The sequence below is a fragment of the Dipteris shenzhenensis genome, chromosome 14 (assembly GCF_047967505.1).
Source record: "Dipteris shenzhenensis isolate YYH24624 ecotype China chromosome 14, Dip_SZ_1.0, whole genome shotgun sequence".
Taxonomy (NCBI): Eukaryota; Viridiplantae; Streptophyta; class Polypodiopsida; order Gleicheniales; family Dipteridaceae; genus Dipteris; species Dipteris shenzhenensis.
This window is the reverse complement of record NC_141609.1, coordinates 42,064,740-42,085,736: the sequence shown is the minus strand read 5'-3', so window position 1 is coordinate 42,085,736 and position 20,997 is coordinate 42,064,740. Positions and strand designations below refer to the sequence as shown.

Below are 20,997 nucleotides of genomic sequence, written 5' to 3'. Positions count from 1 at the left end.
TCATGGGGTGCATCAACTCCAACATAGAAAGGAAAATATTTACAAAGTAACTTAGCAAATGACGGTTGGTCAATATGACAACTTGTGTGCCTTGTAGAGGAGCTCTGCTAAGACCTTTAGGCAATATATTCTCCATATAATTTCTTGCCCTTGGAGGAACCTTGTAGGTTGGCTATGTCAATGTAATTTTTTATTTAATCCAAAAGACTTTGAGCTTCTACACATCACCTTATCAAGTTTCATTTTCTTTGTTTATCTTGCCTTTGAGCCATCTTTTAGGTTGGTTATGTCAATGAATTTTTGATTTAATATCACTAAATCACCTTGAAATAATTTGATGCATTTCATGTTTTACATGAGAAAACACATATTTAAAAGAAGAATCTGACAAATTTGGTTTTCTAGTACATCACCTTCTAAAAATGTCATTTTTTATGTTTTCTTAGTCATGGAGGTTGGTTATGTCCATGTGTCTTTTATTTTAATTTTTAGGTTGGCTATATCACCTTGAAAAGGATTGATGCATTTCATGATTTTATATGAAGAAATAGAGATTTTGAAGGGGTGGATGAAGGAATTTGACAACTTTGGCCATTTCAATGTCCATTTCTCGCAAATGTATAAGGAATTTGACCGTGGTATAGAAGGTAAAGTTGGTTGGGATATCATGGGGTGTCTAAAAATTCCAAAACCCAATATGGCATGAATTTGGCCATTTGGAAACCCTCCAAAGAGCCTCCAAATGGCCGAATTCATGCCATGGCCCGCAGGGTTTGGCATTTTTGGACACTGCATGACATCTTAGTAAAATTTACCTTTTGCGTCGCAGTTAAATTTCTTCTGGATTTGCCAAACATGGTCATGAAAATTACCAAACTTGGTCCAGAGTATTTTCTTGACTTTGAATATTCATAATATTTTCCTAAATTTAATTTACTATATATATATATATATGTATGTATGTATGTATGTATGTATGTATGTATGTATGTATGTATGTATGTATATATGTATGTATGTATGTATATATATATATATATATATATATGTATGTATGTATGTATGTATGTATGTATGTATGTATGTATATATATATAATTAATAGAACTTAATTGCATGGAATATGAAGAGAATAGTAAAATAGCTATAACTTTTGCACTATAGATCGGATTGCAATTTAGTTCAAAATCGAGAGCATTAGTAGCTCTATGATATTTGGATGAAGAAATATTTGTTTTAGCCATTTTTTACCTGAATGTTAAAATTCTATGTAAAAGACCTTTAAAAATAAGTCACAAGTTGAGGGGGTCATACATTTGTAATTACTTTGGATACAAATGAAGGAAGAGTCATAAGTTTGCATATAAAGGTTCACCTCTCTACACTTGGAGGTGGTGTATTCAATACTCTACAATTCAAAGCAACATTACCTTATATGGGTCATTGTTTGCTTGGGTGTAGCCATTTTTGGTGAGGTTCAAGGAATTTTCTGTATATAGGTGTCTTGCATGACCCATAACTTATGCATTGCTCAATGGAATTTGGAAAAATGTCTTCAAGTTGTAGTAGACATTCCAAAATTGAACATGAGACCAAAAAATTATGGAATAAGGATTTGAAACAAGACCGTCAAAGCATTACAAGTGCTATGTTGCATGTGAAGCATGCATCTTGAAGACTATAGGATATAAAATTTATTCAAAAACATCAAAATTTTATTCTATACATACATGCAACCAAGTAATCATTCAAAAGTACATTGCTTGAGCTTCTCCTCAACCCAGGACACACCTAAAGGAGAACAATAGGCATGGATTAATGAGCCTTCAATGTTGTGCTAAAGTGATGTACACCCATTTGAGGGCACGCTCCATAACTTTTTTTTGATTTGTTGAAAACCAAAACGGATTGAAAATTTGGAATCAAACTAGTGGGACTACTACATGGTCATCTTAAAACATTGATAGTTGTTGGTATTGATATCTAGATTCACCCTAAAATGGAAGAAGTTGAAAATGTGCAATTTGTGCATGTGCAATGACCTTTTATTAAATCCAACACTATTTACAATTTTGAATTGTTTCTTTTTCCATGCAGTTGCTTGCTATATGGCTCATAAGCATGCCAAAATTCATTGCATTTCATAATACATAGGATCAAACCCCATAGCATGCCCTTTGGCCTATTTGTGTTTTGAAGCATTTGAGGCCACATTGCACTTGTTTGGGATATCCAATTTTGCTGAGGTGTATTGCTAGAGGGGGGTAAATCTACAACTAAAATTTTTGCTGCTCCCCATGAATTTCAAAATTTCACACCTCCCGCCCATCAAGTCTTGGAAGATTATGTACCTGCAACTTGCCCTCACCTTGCAAATGCCCTACAACCTACACACACATCGATGTGACCTTGCACAAACTTTGGTTTGGCATTGTCTTCTTTTGGGTAAGTTGTCTTCTATTCTTTGCTTACCTCACTAGCTATCTTCTCTGGGTCTATTCTGGATTGATCATGGCCATGTCAATGGCAACATGTAGCTCGCCATGGCTTGCAAGAGAAAAAGACAGTAGCTGCAAGATAGGAAAGCTAAAAAGCCTAGTCAAGGCACAAGGAACAATTTGCGAGTCAAGGAAAGAAATAGAATGGTATCGACATGGCAACAGAAGACACTTTTGCAACATTTTCGAAGGGAGAAACAATGAGAAGAAAGAAAACTCCTTGCAGAGCAGCAACAGGAAGCGATTGCAGATGCACACATTTGATAATTGCCATCAGAGCAAAGAACATGAGATTTGGTGTCACGATTGGTGGGACCATTTGAGGTAGCAACATCAGGCCATTCAAGTGAATACCAGTCTTCTATAAGTCTTCACAAGCTTTAGCCTCCACCCTAAAGTTCATAGAGCAACAGCTCTACCAAGACCTTTGGGAGATGCACACCCAAGAGGCGATGCTCTAACATGAGAAATGGCCTACAGAAAGTAAAAGGGGTGCACAGCTTAGATCAACTAGCTACAAAGAGGGTGACATTAGCTTTGTTAGTATCCCCTAAAACAAAGGAGAAATGGCTTGGGCGCACAATGTTGTAAGATGTCAATCATAAGCACCAACGTGACTCCAATGGTTGAATGTAGAGTAGAAGCAATGCACGATCATCTTGATTCGAGAAGTCTGTGGGCTTCAACAGAATGCAAGAAAAGGAGAGATAATCTAAGTGCTGAATTCATTGCTACAGTGATGACATCTTGGCATGAAAATACAAGAGTTTCTCCAAATAGATAGGACATATGTAAAAAGTGGATGGGTCGCAAGATGTTTGAAGAGCACATCATACACATGCTTGATACAATGCAGGTCAATGGTCCCTAAACCAGCCAATGGTTGTTTGTGATTGATCTTTGGGATAGTTTACTTGTTATATTTCTTAAACCAGAAGCATTTAAGGATAATTGGGGAACAACCTATGAGAAGTGGGATGTAGTAGTCATAGCTTTTTGGTACAAAAAAACATCCAAGAGAGGCCATAATTATGAACTGCTACATAAGAGTACACAAACATTTGTGTACTCTCATCTAGTAAGAGCTATTAAGTTCCAGATGCAACCTGTGCCACAATGAAAGAAGAGCAAGAGTGTCTTCAAGTTGGATTTGAATACTCATGAGCACATCTTGGGGTGTCTTGGAGCGGTGGACGAGGACGACTAAGATAATACTAAGAAAATATAGTCTCATTGCAAGGAAACAATATTCCATTTATCTTGGAAAATGGAAAATGTATTTGAGATTATGCTTCTTTTAGTAAATCCGAAACTAACCACCGTACTTGTTTTTGTAATCCCAAATGATAAATCCTATGCTTGTTTTTAGTATATCCCAAACAACCATCATGTTGGTTTTATTAAATCCCATAACGAATCCACATATCTACAAATCCATTCACCTTGTAATAATAGAAGAAAACCACTGTGCTAGAGAGGTTGTTAATATCCTAGTGTGCAACCAAACACACCGTGCTGGTGACCACGTATCCTGCACCACCATTGTGCTATCCTAAAATTCATTGCACAGTGCTATACTAAAACAGTCCCCTTTAGACTGGTTATCTTTAATTGTCACATTTCAACCACCGGGGTACTTAAAACATTTAAGTATTAACTCAAAAGTAGGTCAACACAAAATTAGGTCTTACAAGCACCATAGATCATGGATGATGGCAATCCAAGAAAGTCCACAAGTCCAAGAAATGCCTACAAGATTTTTACTTTTTAAAAAAGTACAACAACATTTTGCAACTCAAGGAAATTCCAAACTCCCAACTATCTTATCAACCTCTCTATAGCAAGCATCTCCCAGCTCTTTAGGCCAGTGTGATAAACTATCATAGACCTCATTACACACTTGGACCACCAACTGCTTGCTTGCCTCTGTCGATGTGTACGCCCATAGTAACTCCACCTTTTGCTCGGCATCCTCTTCATCTTGGTATTGGCGCTCTATACAACTTCATGCCACCATCATGTCCTACCAAAAAAAACCTACATCATAAGCTTAACAAGTACCTTAAAGAAGCAAGAAAAATGATAGCCAAGGAAAAAGGAGGACATGTTTCGCAATTGGCTGTATAACTTGGGGTCGGCAAAGATGGGGTCACCATCTTTGCCGACCCCAAGTTATACAGCCAATTGTGAAGCATGTCCTCCTTGTAGCTATTTTCCTCCCTCTTCTTCGGTTTGTTTCTATGAGGAGGTCATCCAACATTTTTCTTGGATAGAACATGAGCATTCCAAAGTCTTTTGCGTATCCCATAGATTTGTAGCAGGTGGATTGGTGTATAGATTTTTGGGGCTAGATTTCATAATGGGCTCTTAGTTGTGTCTTGTTGAAAAGTACCCTCGCTTTTTCCTCCTCTACCTTCGCTTTTACACCCTCCCTGAGAATTTTCTCAAGTTGCACTACCTTTACTACATCGGTGGCTTTTGCTTGTAGAAAATTCACCTTCTGAGACATCTTCTTATCGTATTGCTCATAACTCCCTTTGAGGGTAGATGTCATCAGGTGCATTGCAACTCTAGTAGACTAAGATGACAATTGGGATTTGCCATCCATGTCCTTTCAATTGCTCTACTGCTGCTTGAACTTGCCAAAATTTCATAATTCCTCTTGTATCAGGAAAGAAGTGCATTGTCTTCTTCAGCACATCTTTGAGGTTTGTTGGCAAGCTAGAAATATTGACTCCACCATCTTTACTAATCTGAGCATTGGGGTATACATCTAGAATATCCTATCTCTTCCACTGCTTCTCAAAGAAGTGTGCTTGCAAATTGCCTCCGAGAATTCCTAGAACATTTTCAATCACGCATTCAGTGATGGTTATCTTTTGACCTTGACAAACTATTTGTCCTTCCTTCACGTACACCTCCTGTAACAACCTGGTGAAGTTGCTCAGAGCATCCGAATTGGGCTTTTTAAGAGCGAATAAGGAACTCCCAGATGTCACGATTTCAAGATCAGGGGAGGAGAGGCTCTCGCACTGTGCTATAGAGGGGGAGGAAAGATTGTGTGAGGAGCTCTCTCACTATGTAGGGTCCATTATGAGAGGGGATAGAAGTTACAAAAAGAGTGCAAGGGAGATAGAAACAGTTGAGAGGATAGAAGATGAAACAATGAAGGAAATGGAATAGTGGAGGCTTAAGTTTGTAGTTTGAGTGCAAGGGAGAAAGAAACAATCGAGAGGGATAGAAGACAAAATAGTGAAGGGAATGGAATAAGGGAGGCTTAAGTTTGTAGCCCGACTACAAGGAACTATTAAGGTGAGAGCCAATTGCGGTAATTGGCATGAATTTTGATCAATTCAAGGCGGCAGTACTACCTTGCATGGTAATGAGTGGTTAGAGGTGGTGGCATCTAATATTACCAGCCATGTTTGTGGTGGCAGCTAAGACTCCACCAGGCTGATAGTTAATTACCAGCCACCATCGTAGCCCGCAATTACTCACCTGCTAGTTACCACCATTGGGCTTGCATGCATGATTACTACGAGTAGTAAATTACTAGTCATCACTGGACTTGCATGCTCAGTAGAGTACTAGAGTGCATGGTAATGAGTGATTAGAGGTGATTAGGCTTCATGATTTACTTTTGTGGTAATTACTGCCTGGTAGTGGTGGCTCTCATCAGCCACGTTTGTGGTGGCTAAGATGCCATCGGGTTGGCAGTTAATTACCAGCCACCATAGTGGCCCGCAATTACTCAACTACCAGTTACCACCACCAGGCTTGCATGCATGATTACTATGAGTGTAGTAAATTACTGGTCATTAGGCTTGCATGCTCAGTAGAGTACTAGAGTGCATGGTAATGAGTGATTAGAGGTGATTAGGCTTCATGATTTACTTTTGTGGTAATTATTGCCCGATGGTGGTGGCTCTCATTAGCCACATGTGTGGTGGCTAAGATGGCACCAGGCTGGCAGTTAATTACCAACCACGGTAGTGGCCTGCTCACCTACCAATTACCACCATCGTGGCACCTAAGATTCTTCCACCGCGGTGGTCTATAATTAATATGGATGGAACCACGGGCCTCCATGCCTACAACCATCACAGTGGCTCGAACTTTATAATATATAAGATTCATGGCATTTGGCATTTTACTACATTGCTCTCCTTGCTCTACTACTTTGCTCCACACGCTCTACTACTTTGCTCCACACACCCTCCTCCAACTCTTTTTTGCCCCTGCTCTACTTTGCTCCACACTCCCTTCTCCAACTCTCATCATTCATCTGCTCCGCTGCTCATTTGCTCCACTCCTTATGTACTCATCTTCACCATCCTTACTACCACCCCTCGATGCAACATGATCCCAATGTTATTTGCCTTCTCATATAAGGTGATTGCGTTGCACTCCTCGCAGTTGGATTATCGTGGGACCATATGCAAAATTTATGAAATTGATTTCATATGATTTAGTATTTTCATTCTTGATGTAAAATAGTTTAGAACTATTTACAACGGTCCCTATGCTACAGTGAGGAAAGATAGTAGTGGGTTCTTTGTGATAGACTCCACCAAACTCTGGACTGATGAAAATGATACTTTTGTTCTTCCCAAGCATTGTGAGCAAGTGCATACTAATGATTTAATTAATTGAATGCTTTCATTTTTAAAGATCAATTGGTACATGTACTTAAGAAATAAATTCATATAATTGATGGCATTTGACACCCATCTTCAATAAAGGTGGTTTTTCATCCGGATCATTATGATCCAAGATGGTGGTACATGATCCAAGTTGCACCACAAAGTAAACAGATTTTGGAAGATAGAGATGTGGATATGGAGATGCCACTACCAATGCCGGATCCAATTGATCCAGATGGATCTAGCGAAGAAGATGAAGATCACAATATGAGCCGAGGAAGATGCACATAATGACATCATACAGGAGGAAGATGGAGATCATGATATTGAGGAAGAAGATGACGATCAAGAATCACTCGACTTTATTGAAGAAGGGGAACTACAAGATCAAGTCTTAGGTGAACGTACAATGCTAGAGTACGATGATGATATAGGAGATCAACTCGGTATAGAGTTGAAGATAGACTTGTTTGGCACACACGACTTGAAGCCGTTGATGTAAATGCTCTCAATTGATTTTTTTCATCTCAAGCTTGGACATGAATATATGAGCTTCAAACTTGATGTGCATGCTCTTGTATTTTTATTCTTTCAAAGGATCAAACATGTATGAAAAGAAAAAAATTTTCCATTGGGAAACACTCTCTTTAAAGGTCGGTATAGGAAAGCGTCTCAGAGTCAGTATATACCAACCTTTTACACTTCTATAAAAGGTAGGTATATACTGACCTTATAAGACTGTATATATTGACCATTAACAAGTCTAGTAAAGGTCAGTATATACCGACCTTTTTAATCCCACCATACGTACCAAAGAGTAGTGCACTGTACGTATGCTAAACATCAACGCTTAATCGTTGAAACAAGGCCCGTGTGTAGTAGTGTAAGTAAACTATCCCAAATCTCAATCACAAACAACCATCGATATGGTTTAGGCAACCACTAACCTGCGTTGTATCAAGCGTCTGTATGATATGCTCGTTAAACATCTTGCGTCCCATCTACTTTCTACAAATGTCCTAGAAACTCTCATATTTTTTTGCCACAACATCACCACTATTACAATGCCTTTCACACTTAGGTTGTCTCTCCTTTCCTTACGTTTTGTTGAAGCCATAGACTACTCGGCGGATCGGGATGACCGGGCATTGCTTCAACTCTGCGTGCATCTCCCAAGGTGTTGATAGGGTTGTCACTCTATGAACTTTAGGGTGCAGGCTAAAGCTTGTGAAGGCTCGAGACCTGGTATTCACCTGAATGGTCTGATATTGCTTCCTTGATCCTACCATGAATCGTGACATTGTAGCTTGTGTTCTTCGCTCTGATGGCAATGATTGAATGCGTGCATCTGCAACTGCCTCCTACTGCTGCTCTTCAAGGAGTCTTCTGTTTTTTGTGCCTTGACCAAGCTTTTCAGCTTTCCTATCTTGCAACCTCTATTTGCTTCTCTTGCAAGCCATGGCAAGTTGCATGTTGCCATGGCAACGATCAGTGAAAGATGACAATGCCAAACCAAAATAGAGAGAAGCTAGCTTGTGAGGCGAGCAAAGAATAGAAGACAACTTACCTGAAAGATGACAATGCCAAATGGCACAAGGTCATGTTGAGGTGTGTGCAAGTTCCAGGGTGGGGGTAGGTTGCAGGTACTTTTTTTTGAAGATTTGACAGGTGGGAGGTGTGAAAATTCAAAATTCGTGGGAGTACCAAGATTTTTAGTCACCGATTTCCCCCCCTTCGACAATACAAGTCAGCAACATTGGATATCCCCAAACAAGTGCAATGTGGCCTTAAATGTTTCAAAATGCAAATATGCCAAAGGGCACGCTATTGGCTTTGATGCTATATATTATTAAATGCAATGGCCTTTGGCATGTGTATGAGCCATATAGCAAGCAAGTGCATGGAAAAAGAAACAATTCAAAATCATTAATAGTGTTGGATTTATTAAGAGATCTTTGCACATGTACAAATTGCACATTTTCAACTTCTTCCATTTTAGGGTGAATCTAGATACCAATACCAACAACTATCAATGTTTTAAGATCACCATTTTGTAGTCCCACGAGTTTGGATTCCAAATTTTCAATCCGTTTTGGTCTTCAAATTTAAAAAAAGTTATGGAGCGTGCCCTCAAATGGGTGTGCATCACTTTAGCATGACATTGGAGGCTCGGTAATTCATGCCTAATGTTCTCATTTAGGTGTTTCCTTGGGTTGAGGAGAAGCTCACATATTATACTTTTGAACTATTGCTTGGTTGCATGTATGTACAGAACAAAATTTTGATGTTTTTGAATAAATTGCTACATCCTATAGTCTTCAAGATGCATGCTTCACATGCAACATAGCACTTGTAATGCTTTAATGGTCTCGTTACAAATTCATATTCCATATTTTTTGGTCTCATTTTCAAGTTTGGAATGTGTACTACAACTTGAAGACAAAGTTTTCCGAATTCCGTTGAGCAATGCACAAGCTATGGTTCATGCAAGATACCTATATATAGAAAATTCCTTGAACCTCACAAAAAATGGCTACATCCAAGCAAACAATGACCCCTACATGCCAGTGGGGAGTCCATGTATGGTGACTCATAACTACTCACATATGGATACATAATATATTTATAAAATGTGCCAGTGGGTAGTCCACATATGCTGACCGGTAACTACTTGCACAAGGATGTGAAATATTAAATGATATATTATAGTTTATAGGTACTTATTAGGAAAAGAGGAATACTTGGCATTAGCCAATTGTGGCTTGCATTTTCCCCCAATTGATAATGACCCATTGAAAGTCTATTCGACTATGTAGTTTGCAATTGCCATCTTGTACCAATGTGCAAATTACACGCTCGAGAACAGTACGAACCACACTTGTTTAGTTACTAGTAAGGAGCTAGTAAGATGAAATTTGTGCAATACGATACCATGCATTTATGTATACTTTGTAATACTTTCTTTTCATAATAATTAGTTGAACTTATGTAGGTATGTTATGTACATCTACACTCATGTTAAGTATGTCTAACCTAGGTAGGTGTCCTTTACCCTGTAGATACGAATAAAGAATCATGATAAATGCACATGTAGGTATTGCTAGCTACTACATTAGTGTGTGTGAAATACCGACATTTGTGTACAGAGCATGATGTCATGAATGATCATAGTGCAGATAGATGCTTACTCGAGAGAGAGCAAGATGTGGCAAAAGGAAACTTTCCATCCCATGCCTATTTCCATAGGCAGATTACCATGTCTATAACCATCCAATTATGTCGAGAGGGGGTAAGACATGGTTGCTTTGTCTCGAGGTCTAGCACACTTACATTGTTTTTCGATGACATATTAGTGACATTATCACAATTTGCTGAAAACATATTAATGATCTGAGATGGATTATCTCTTTTACATGAACAAAAATCATGGCGGAAAAAGAAGAAAGGCCCAGGACAACATCAACCGTAGAATGAGGCTCATAGACGAGGGCAAAATATCACAGAACCACAGGATTTTGTTACAATGTTAGGTCATTAGAAGTGGACATGCACAAGATATGCCTTGAGGATAAGAGAACATTTGATAGGTGATGAAGAAAAACAAATAAAGAGATGTGAGGAACCAAGTGTTGAATCTATTGCTGCCATCCTACAAGGCATTAACCATGCAGAAAGGAGAGTACCTCGTGCATAAGCTGAAGATGTAAATGAGTGAATCTTTAATATATACAACTATTCCAATGTAATATGACATTGATTTGGACCATGGGAATTGTAAATCAATCAATTACAAGTTTCATATGTATTCTACTTGATGATATGTAAGTTGGAGTCTGGATATTTAAGACTATTTGTAACGGGATCAAATGCTTTTAAATCTTCCAAAAAGTTGAGTCATATAGTTGGAAAGCAGTTGGTGTGAGTGAACTAACTATCACATAGATGTAAGAATTACTAGCTTTTGCACTAGCATGTGTGAAATACCAACTTTTACATGAGAGCATGATGTCGCAAATGATCATAGTGCAGATAAATGCTTACTCGGGAGAGAGCGGCGCGGTCCATGGGAAAACACAAGTTGCCACCCCAAGCCTATGTCCATAGGCACATTACCACATCTATAGCCATAAAATTATGTCGGGATGGGGCAAGACGATTGGGTCATTGTTTGCTTGGGTGTATCCATTTTTGGTGATGTTCACGGAATTTTACGTATATAGGAATTTTGCATGACCCATAACTTATGCATTGCTCAATGGAATTCGACAAACTTTGTCTTCAAGTTGTAGTGCACATTCCAAACTTGAACATGAGACCAAAAGACTATGGAATAAGAATTTGGAATGAGACCATTAAAGCATTACAAGTACTATGTTGCATGTGAAGCATGCATCTTGAAGACTATAGGATATGGTAATTTATTCAAAAACATCAAAATTTTGTTATGTACATACATGCAACCAAGTAATCATTTAAAAGTACACTACGGGAGCTTGTCCTTAATGTAAGGACATACCTAAATGAGAACATTAGGCATGGATTAACAAGCCTCCAATGTTGTGCTAAAGTGATGCACACCCATTTGAGGGCACACTCCATAACTTTTTTTTTAATTTGTTGAAAACCAAAACAAATTGAAAATTTGGAATCCAAACTAGTGGGACTACTACATGGTGGTCTTAAAACATTGATAATTGTTGGTATTGTGTTACGTCAACCATAATATTATGACCACTGCATCAGGCAGGAATCTAGAGGGCTTGGCAGCACTTGCATTCATAGGGCCTAGAGGGCTTGGGTCTAGGGTCATGCCTAGGCTTAGGCCTAGGCATTTATGAGGACATGCATAGGGAAGTCCAAGAGAGGGCTAAAAAGAAAGGAGTCCCTTGTGGGACATGTGGCACCAAAGCCATAGGCCAAGTGGAAAGTGTTGAGCAAGGGGGAGGATTCTAGAAAGAGAGCTCCACATAAAGTGTGAGAAGGAGAGTTTACGAAGGCAAGACAGAGCTCACAGAGTTCATAGTTGGGTCGAAAATGAGGAGAAAGCCCTCTATGTTTTAGAGGTCTTAACATTTGGTATCAGAGTTGTTTTGTGAGACTGTTGAGAACACTTTGGAGTCCACCGGGATCCTTTTGATTTGTTCTCTCCTATGTCCCCGACTCTTGAGTTTCTAGAGACCGGGAACCCATTGACCTTGTGGCGTGACCGTAGAGTAGTGAAAGAAGGAGCAAGGCACATGAATTTGGGTTCAAATTTATGACTCCTAATAGTAGCATGCGAAGCTGAAAGTACTTAAAGACTATCTACAAGCTGGAATGACTACACAACGATCTACAAGAGATCATAAGCTCTAGCAATGGAGAGCCTGGAGCCCAATTCACCTCGTTGAATAGCGGCCAATACATTTTACAAGTTTAGGAGATAATTTTCATAGAGGCAATAGCTATCGAGCTATGCATCCAAGAACAATAAACTTTCAAAGTCAAGAAAGAAATCATTATACTCTTCATCAGGATTTTGCTTTTATTCAATTGTATTATCACTTCCACTATTATGCATAAAAGGATTTGCAAACTTTTATTTCAAGTAAAAAAAGGTAAAAACGAAAGAATTGTCAACAGACATTATGGACAGATAGAAGAATAGTTACACTTCACGGTAGTCATGGATAGAAACATGTAGAATACCCCAAAACATATAGCGAAGACTTGGTCCTCTAGGGATGCCAATGTTCTTATTATGGAGCACTAATTTGTGTTAGTGCTTGAATTATGGAGCCAAAGTTAAATCCATGTAGATCATCTTTGGGTTTTACACTTGGGCATTAATGTGTATGTGGGTAGACACATGCAAACGTACATATGCAACTTGAATTAGTGACTTTAAACGTATGTGTTTATTTGTGCAGACCTGATGTAGCTCCTGCCTCCATTGTACAGCAGCAGATTGAGACTTTGAGATTTGAGATGAGGACTCTACAGGAAGCTGGGGCCCCCCCCTCACTTGGTCACGAGTGTGGATGCAGTCATTGATGGTCTGTGTCGACTAAGTGGTTACGAGGACCTTCAATAGACGTTTCAGGCATAGGAAGAGATGAGGTAGGAGATTAGGGCATTGATTGGAGAGTTGTACATGCCCTATTTGAGTGTGATTTGCCTCATAGGGCGGCAATATATCTACTTTTTTGGCATGGTTAGATAGCGGCCCAGCGACCTCGTTCAGGACAACCTTTTCACATATTACGGTGTACGCCCCCATGACGGTAGTGCATATCTATCCGAAATATCTCACTGCTAATGTGTGGGGGGGGGGGCTAGAAGGGGAGGAGGGGTGGGGGTGGAGGTGAAGGTGGGGGTAAGGGCCCACATCATCAGTAGCATGAGCTCGAGAGCTCGAGCTCTCGAGGCTCTCTTTCGCTCATGCGCCTTCCTCATCCATGAGAGTATGAGTAGGGGGCTTCCTACGTCCATCACATCTATTAGATATATGGCTTTGAGAACCCATCTCAATGAAGGTAGGAGAAAGTGACAAGTGATGGGAAGGCAAGAATGGAGAGGCTCCAAACAAAGGATGCATGAAATGAGCTCTAAAAAAGTAGTCTCTTATAGAGAGGTTGGACAATCCTCCCCTAGATCTTGATTGGATTTGACTGGCTTTAATTAGATGTAGTTTGGCTAAATCTAGTGGTTGTGGTGATTTGGTGGCTTTTCTAATTTGAATCTTGATTAGATTTGATTCGATTTAGTTTGGCTAAATAGACTAGTGGTTGTGGTGATTTGCCAAAATAAATGGCTCTTCTTATCTGACATAATTTTATTTTTTTACACTAATTTTAAAGGAATTCAATGCTAATCGGATTTCATGTTTGCATAATCCAACCATGCCTATGATGTGGCTTGATGAGGTGGCATAAATGTCGAATGGTGAGGTGGCAAATCATTGTGATGTGGTAAGGTAATGTGGCTGCTTGTGTGATGATGTGGAAGAGGGTGATCAGCTGATGAGGTGGACATTGATGATGTGTGAGGTGGCAAGAGGTGGGGAGGTGGCATGGGTAACCATAGTCAAACTTGCTTATGTGGCAGGCTGATGATGCAATTTAGATGAGCTATCTAATGAGTCAGCCTTTCACATGTGCACCATGCCACCCCCAAATGGCAGCCACTAGGATTAGTGATCCACCAAGCCTACCTTTCCAAGCCTAATTAGGCTTGGTATTTGGCTTGGCTGGCCCCTTTTCCCTAAAAAAGGGGATTTTAACATGGGAAGGCCAAAATTGACCCTTCCCTAAGTCAATTTTTACCAGATTTTTTTCCTTAGATTCATCACGTGGAGGAGGTTAATATATGTGATTTTGACATAATTGGTTATGTGCACAAATTATTATATTTATTTTGTTTTTCCTTTACCACTCCTCTTACAAGTGAAAGTAAAAATTAATCTTAGATCTCTCAAAATCCAACTGTTAAATTTGATTTTTTTCACTTCCATCATATACCCTTGTGTGTCCACTAACCCTCTATCAAATCGGATTTTTTCAATTGATCGTAATACTAAAAAAATGTACCTTTTTTTGTCCTTCATAAATTTACAAAAACTATTATTATTTATATAAACCCTTCCAAAAAATCAAGTTAAGTTCCACCATATGTGAACACACTTCCTATCAAGTTTCACCTTCATTTGATGTATAACAAGGGAGAAATTGTGAATTTAGCACTTGTCATAGTGTCTGTCTGTGAAAAAGTATGACAGGCGCTATGACCCTGAAGTCCACCGCAAACAAAGTTTTTATGAGTAACTCCAATTTTCAATCGGATCATGCCATTGTGTGCACAAAGGCATGTGTGGTGTTTTGTCTTAAGACTTCGAGAACTAAATACTTACGGAAGTAGGTCAGATTTCCCAATTTGAGTGTAAAAAAGGATGTTCTCACCCCTCCCAAGCCATGGAAAGTGGCCAAAAAGTGGACACCCTTAGCTTGCTACCACCCCGTGTTTGGATTTACATAGAGCCAGTTGTAGCCAATCAAGTGACATGTGAGTGGGAGAAGGGCGAGATCCTGTGGATATGGTTGCGCTTGCCTGTGCATGACTCTGAATCTCATCCTTGCATTTATTCTTTCTGCTTTGGCCGCTTCATATCTCTCAATCCACTTTTGCATCTCCTTGCTATTGAGGATACCAAACTTATTGAATTTCTCCATTTGCTCTTAGCTCATCTTTCTTTCAATCCCTTTTCCTTGGGGAACCTTGCCAATGATGCGATCATCATCCTTGTTATGCCAAGCCTACAGCATATCGGGATCCATGGATGCAAGAAACTCTGTGATATATACTAATGACTCTTGCCTCACTCTTGCACAAGCCATCCCTCTACCATGCTTGCTTTCGTCTTGCTCTCTACCTTACAAATCCCTTCAAAGTTTTCATCACCCCCCCCCAAAAAAACATCCACTAACTATGAACGGTACTTGCAATGGCCGTGTCTCATTATTACACCAGTGCAGCAATCAGGATGTCGAAAAAACTTCCAACGAGAGCCTGGGTCTACACAATTTAATTCAAAATCTCACCCACCAATGCATCACGTCACGACCTCAAAATGGCCTTGAAAATAGTTTTGCGATTGGCTACACCCATAGATACTTGCTTTCAAAACTATCTATCTTTTTTATAGTTTTTTGTAAACTATATAGCTAATGACTACTAAACATGTGGTGGGTAGATATTAGCTAGCCTAGTGAGCCCACCACCGACTCCGGACACTTTTAAAAGGATACAAAAACTTACAAATTAGTTTGGAAGCTTTCTTTATCCTTTTTTGCTTGTTCTTCTTTGTTTTTTTTAAGACTCCAAGCAAAGCTAGATTCTCGAGAATGCAAATAGTATGAGGTATGCGCACAATATATATATAAGATACTACACCGCACGGTATATCAACAATACCACATTGTACTTATGCTAACCTAGCGCGCTATTTATTCTTTATCATGCAGTATATCTATCACTGCTTGGTATAGATAAATAATGAGCAGTAATGCCAGTTTCTTACCGTATAGTACTATGTCCTTTTACCTCAGTATGGTAGCTAGCTACAACCGGTGCCGATAAAAAAACCTGACTAGGCCGGTTAAATCGCTCTAAGAAGGGGCGAAAAAATATTTTAAACGTTTTAATTCACCTGTTTAAAATGCTTGTTTTAAATCCCTCCCAAATCCCTGGTGGCTTTATAGAAGAGATCAACTTTATAAAACACTTAGTGATTGAGAATTCTACAGCTCTTCATTTTGTTAGGATGGATCAGTTGGCTTTGTCGTTCTAACTTTTTGATTTGGTCTTACACCTGATTTTGGATCAAGCATCCATGTTTTTGGCACATTTGTCGAAAGGAGAAGCAAGGGAGGGAAGGAAGTACTAGCGGTTATAGAGAATGGATGCAACAGGCTCATCAATGGCAGAAATGAACCCAAAAGCACATATAGTCATGGAGATTCATCTCCAAATTCCTCCTCAGGGATTTCACCTTTAAAAAATTTACTATACCATGTGCATTCAAAAGGAGGGGTATTTTAATCCAACTTTTTGAAAAAATTTAACAAAATTACAATAACAAGAGGGGTTTCTTAATTAAAGTTTTGGAAAATTTCACTTTTTTTATAAGTAAAGAGGGGTGTTTTTATTGTAGAAGAAATTTTAGTTGAGGGGTTTCTTTAATACCCTTTGAACACATGTGATACATAGGGTTTTTTAGTAGTGCACCACCCGAGAATTCCTCTCACAAGAATTGTGGCAATAAGGTCTCATGAATGTTGCATCCTAAGTGAAAAGGAGCATTACTCCACAAAATTCCACAAGAGGAAGGAAAGACTTTGAATGGGAGAAGGTAGACAAATTGAGGTGCCCATTGCATTAGTGCTAATAGCCTTGATAGTAGCCACCAGTCAAACAATGAGACGGTGGAGAACAAGATAGGCTTCTTCCCATAGAGAACATGATAAGCACGCTACCAACAAAATCAAGAAGTAATACATATAGAGGCTCTTCAACTAGCATCTCTACAAAATAGGGTCACATAGGATTTACCAAATCTAGCATTTGATTAGGCCATAGAGGACGAAACAAGTAGGACTGTGCAAATTTCAAATTTGGATTGTGACTCTTCTTCTTTCTAGGGTTTTGAGGTAGGTGCATATAGAACTTGAAGTATGGAGAGGGCAGCACAATTGCTTAGCAATGCCAAGATTTCCAATGGAGAGAAGGAGATGTTGAAGGAATGCATTTTTTGAGAAACCTCCCACAAATGCCAAAAAGAGAAAATGAAGCCTTAATTGAGGTGCCCATGCTCTGGTGCCAGACTCTGACCAACATGTAGCTTGGTGGTGTGTGCACAATTGTCATTTTAGAAGACCTGCAGGAGAGTAACCACTACCCCATGGCACTTACGTATAGAGAGCAACTCCTAAAGATGACCTAGAGAGAGTGGCCTAGTGGGCATTGTACGAAATTCTATGTACTTGCATACGTATATACGTATTTATGTATGTCTATATGTATATGTACACACACACACATACACATGCGCAAACGCATGCATGCGTGCACACATACACACTTACATGTATGTATGTTTACATAGAAAATACATGGTGAAAGATAGATGGAATTGACACACTCATGTGTATGGGTGCACATATTCCATCCATGTGCAGTCAAAGATGCACATGCATATGATGCATATTCACCACATGCACCTAGACACACACACTTGCAAGGACATATGCATACATGTACACAAGTCCATAATCGTATTCACTTGCACATAGATACACACACACATACATACGTACATAGAGAGAGAGAGAGAGAGAGAGAGAGAGAGAGAGAGAGAGAGAATTTATTTATTTATATTTATACGCACGCACAACACAATGCTATTTATACCTTCAAAAGTAAAATCAATTTAATTTTAAATAATGTGATGATTGGTAATAGTTGATGACGTTAATTCAATTAATATAGATCACATAATGAATGAAGGCACTACTAGGGTTTCCTTGGGATTTGAGAGAAAGAGATGTAATCCCAATTAAGTGCTCTTAAATGCAATGTAGCTTTAAAGATTTGGGAAGCTAGGGTAGAAGTCAATTGTCGGCGAAGTGAAATATAAGCCTTGCAATTGGCATTGGAACAGGAGCAATCGAAGTGACAACTAAAAAATAACTATAATCTCCATCTAGATAGCCAAATGACCAATATGTCATCGAGGCATGAGTTTTGGGGAGAGGAAGGCCTGTTTTTTGCTTTGATGAGCCAGAAACAGTCTCATAAGAAAGAGATTCAATTTGAATTTTTTAAAAATCTCTCAAAGTTTGATTTATAAATAAAATCTTGAATTCTATTATGCGGCCTATGATCCCGAGCGGAGCGGGTCTCTAACCCATCGTAGACGGGTCATGCTACTTGTCTCATGAATAGAGGAAGTCTCCTCTTGCCTCCTTACCTTTTTGGCCTGCCCCCCTTAGTAATTGTTTGGCCTCCAAAGAAAAAAATCAAGTATTTAGTTATTTTTATGTTCATTTTTTTTGGAGTGGATTGTTTGGAAGAGCATGTGATGGAGGTTCCATCTAAATACTTAACTATATTAGACTAGCAATTGAAGGAATAAAGCTGTCGACCTCTACATTATCTTTACAGTCTGGCCATCAATTGGAATCTTGCTACATTTCGATTACGATAGTCAAGCTTTCGAACAATATGGGCACTGGGAGAGTCAAAGCGCCAATCTCAAGAGGGCTCCTTCCATGGAGATGCCAGGTCCAAAGGCGAGTGAGAGTGTCCATCGCATCTTGTTGCTGTTGCCTGCGAACTCCTTCGAAAATGTTTGGAGCACGAAGATGATCGTTGGGGCACCCATGTTCGAGTACTGATCCAGGATCCTCCTACAGTTTATCACAAATACACACCATCGTCATTGGATTATGCATAATTGTGGATCGATTCATGTGCATCTTAGATTATGACACTATCTCAGGAACACAGACGAGGTTGAGGATTCGGTCACCTGCCCCAACGTATATACACTGATAGATTAAATCGCCAGCAATTAATTATAAATGTTTCATTCTTCTCAGAAAACAAAAGCAATCGAATCAACAGCAAAAGATTTGGCAACCACATAATTTGATGCAAAAACTCTGGCAACCGGACGACTGATTGTATCCTAGTGATACATCCGATGCTCACGACCGATGCTCGGGAGCCGGTAATGACAATTGAATCAATGCTGCTAATGCGCATGGAACGATCATAGCATGCTAATCGATCGATTACAAATTCCGAATGCTATTAATTTGGAAATCTAGCCACCTGGAGAGTTGGAGCTGGTGAGGAAGAAGATAGCAGTTAGCCTCGACTGCGTCCAGAATGGCTCGGCCTCCTGGATGGATAGCCCAATTCACCATAGCGGATGTCAAGCCCGTCCCCTCCAACATCTGCGTTGCAAATTCCCCGACGTTCTCTCCCACTAGCTGGGGTACGCTCTTCGCCAGCCCTGCGTGCAGGCCTGCCTGCTTCAACCGCGCAACGATACCCTCCTCTGAACTATCGATGTAGGACGACCTGCACTGAACTATCTCGTATATCGGCGACTCCCACTCCTGCGGTTGCGCACCTACCACCACCGCCGCAGCTCCATCGCCGAAGATAGACGCGACCACTATGTTGTTGGCGGTATCTTTGGGGTCGGGAGGTTGCGCCTGGCACGAGTTCACCTCCACCCACACCATCAGCACACGGTTACTGGAGTTCGATTGCGCAATCTCTGCCGCAGTGCGTATGCCCATCACGCCTGCATGACAACCGTTGAACGAGATCCAGAAGTGCTTGGTCGAGCGCGGGAGACGAAGGATTTTGATGAGTCGAAGGTCCAAGCCTGGGCTTAATGCACCACTTGTCGAATACACAATAACATGGGTTATTAGAGACCTGTCGCCCGCCCAATTCTTCAAAGCTGCGCAAGATGCGCGCTCAGCTAAATTCACAGCCTCTTCTTCATACCAACCTAAACGTATGTCAAGTGAGGGAGCTCCGAACTTATGCAGGTTTGGTTCTTTGGCATATCTCTCGAAAGGTATTGCCAGGTACTTGGTCGTAATTTGTGCACTCTTGCCTGTGTACATCACGGAAAGTCACGTAATGGTTAAGAATAACTATAGAAAAGTGACAGCCGAGCAACTTCTATACATTAGTTCAAGGAAGCCTTGAACCTACATATGCGTTCTGTAAACTGAATGTTAGCCTCCGATAATCCGAGGTTCTCTCCAAAGTTACGTGCGTAGGTCTTCATGCTGACTACACGTTCTGGAGTAGCCGTTCCCATCCCAAGAATACAAGCGTTTGAAAGTAATATTGAGGCAGCCTCATCAGGCGACCCAGGCTTGACAGGGGCCAGATAATCCGTGATCTTAAGATTATTGGACGTGCTAAAATTCTTTACAGGCGTATCCGCCATCCTTGTCCGAGTGAGCGCGCGAGTCCTGTTTGCATGCGCGTGTACGTGCTAAGCAGACTGATTTGCCAGGCGAAATTCCGTTCAGTAACAGATAGTCGCGATGTTTGCTCTGATATTCGACTGCACAATCGATAGGAAGAAGATACGATGAAACGGTTTTGGGCACGGTACACGACTTGAATAACAACCGACAGAGGATCCAGATGAACGCTGACTCTTTCATAAATCGGATCAACTAGAACTCACCTAACGTCACATCACGGGAAATTTGAAATGGGTGCTTTCCAAGTCATCACAATCCGTCTTACATGTAGGCTCTCGTCATATCGAACAAGTGGCACGG

The 20,997-nt window shown here is 40.0% G+C and overlaps 1 protein-coding gene across 1 annotated transcript; it reads right to left on the bottom strand.

The window, feature by feature from the left end:
* Nucleotides 1–18,914: 18,914 nt before the first annotated feature.
* Nucleotides 18,915–20,654, bottom strand: LOC147894645 (type III polyketide synthase C-like). The gene is made up of 3 exons (XM_087385351.1): nt 20,414–20,654; nt 19,511–20,312; nt 18,915–19,083 (listed from the first exon to the last, which is right to left on the bottom strand). The coding sequence occupies exons 1-3, from the start codon at nt 20,652–20,654 to the stop codon at nt 18,915–18,917; spliced, it is 1,212 nt and encodes a 403-aa protein (XP_087241477.1).
* Between the last annotated feature and the right edge of the window lie 343 nt (nt 20,655–20,997).

What these genes read in the sequence shown, in the direction of transcription:
- LOC147894645 (XM_087385351.1), bottom strand. Translation starts at nt 20,654, where the DNA reads ATGGCGGATACGCCTGTAAAGAATTTTAGCACGTCCAATAATCTTAAG. An exon ending in TCAGTTTACAGAACGCATAT is followed by an intron (nt 20,313 to 20,413) that starts GTAGGTTCAAGG and finishes TGATGTACACAG; the next exon opens with GCAAGAGTGCACAAATTACG. An exon ending in CACCAGCTCCAACTCTCCAG is followed by an intron (nt 19,084 to 19,510) that starts GTGGCTAGATTT and finishes GATAAACTGTAG; the next exon opens with GAGGATCCTGGATCAGTACT.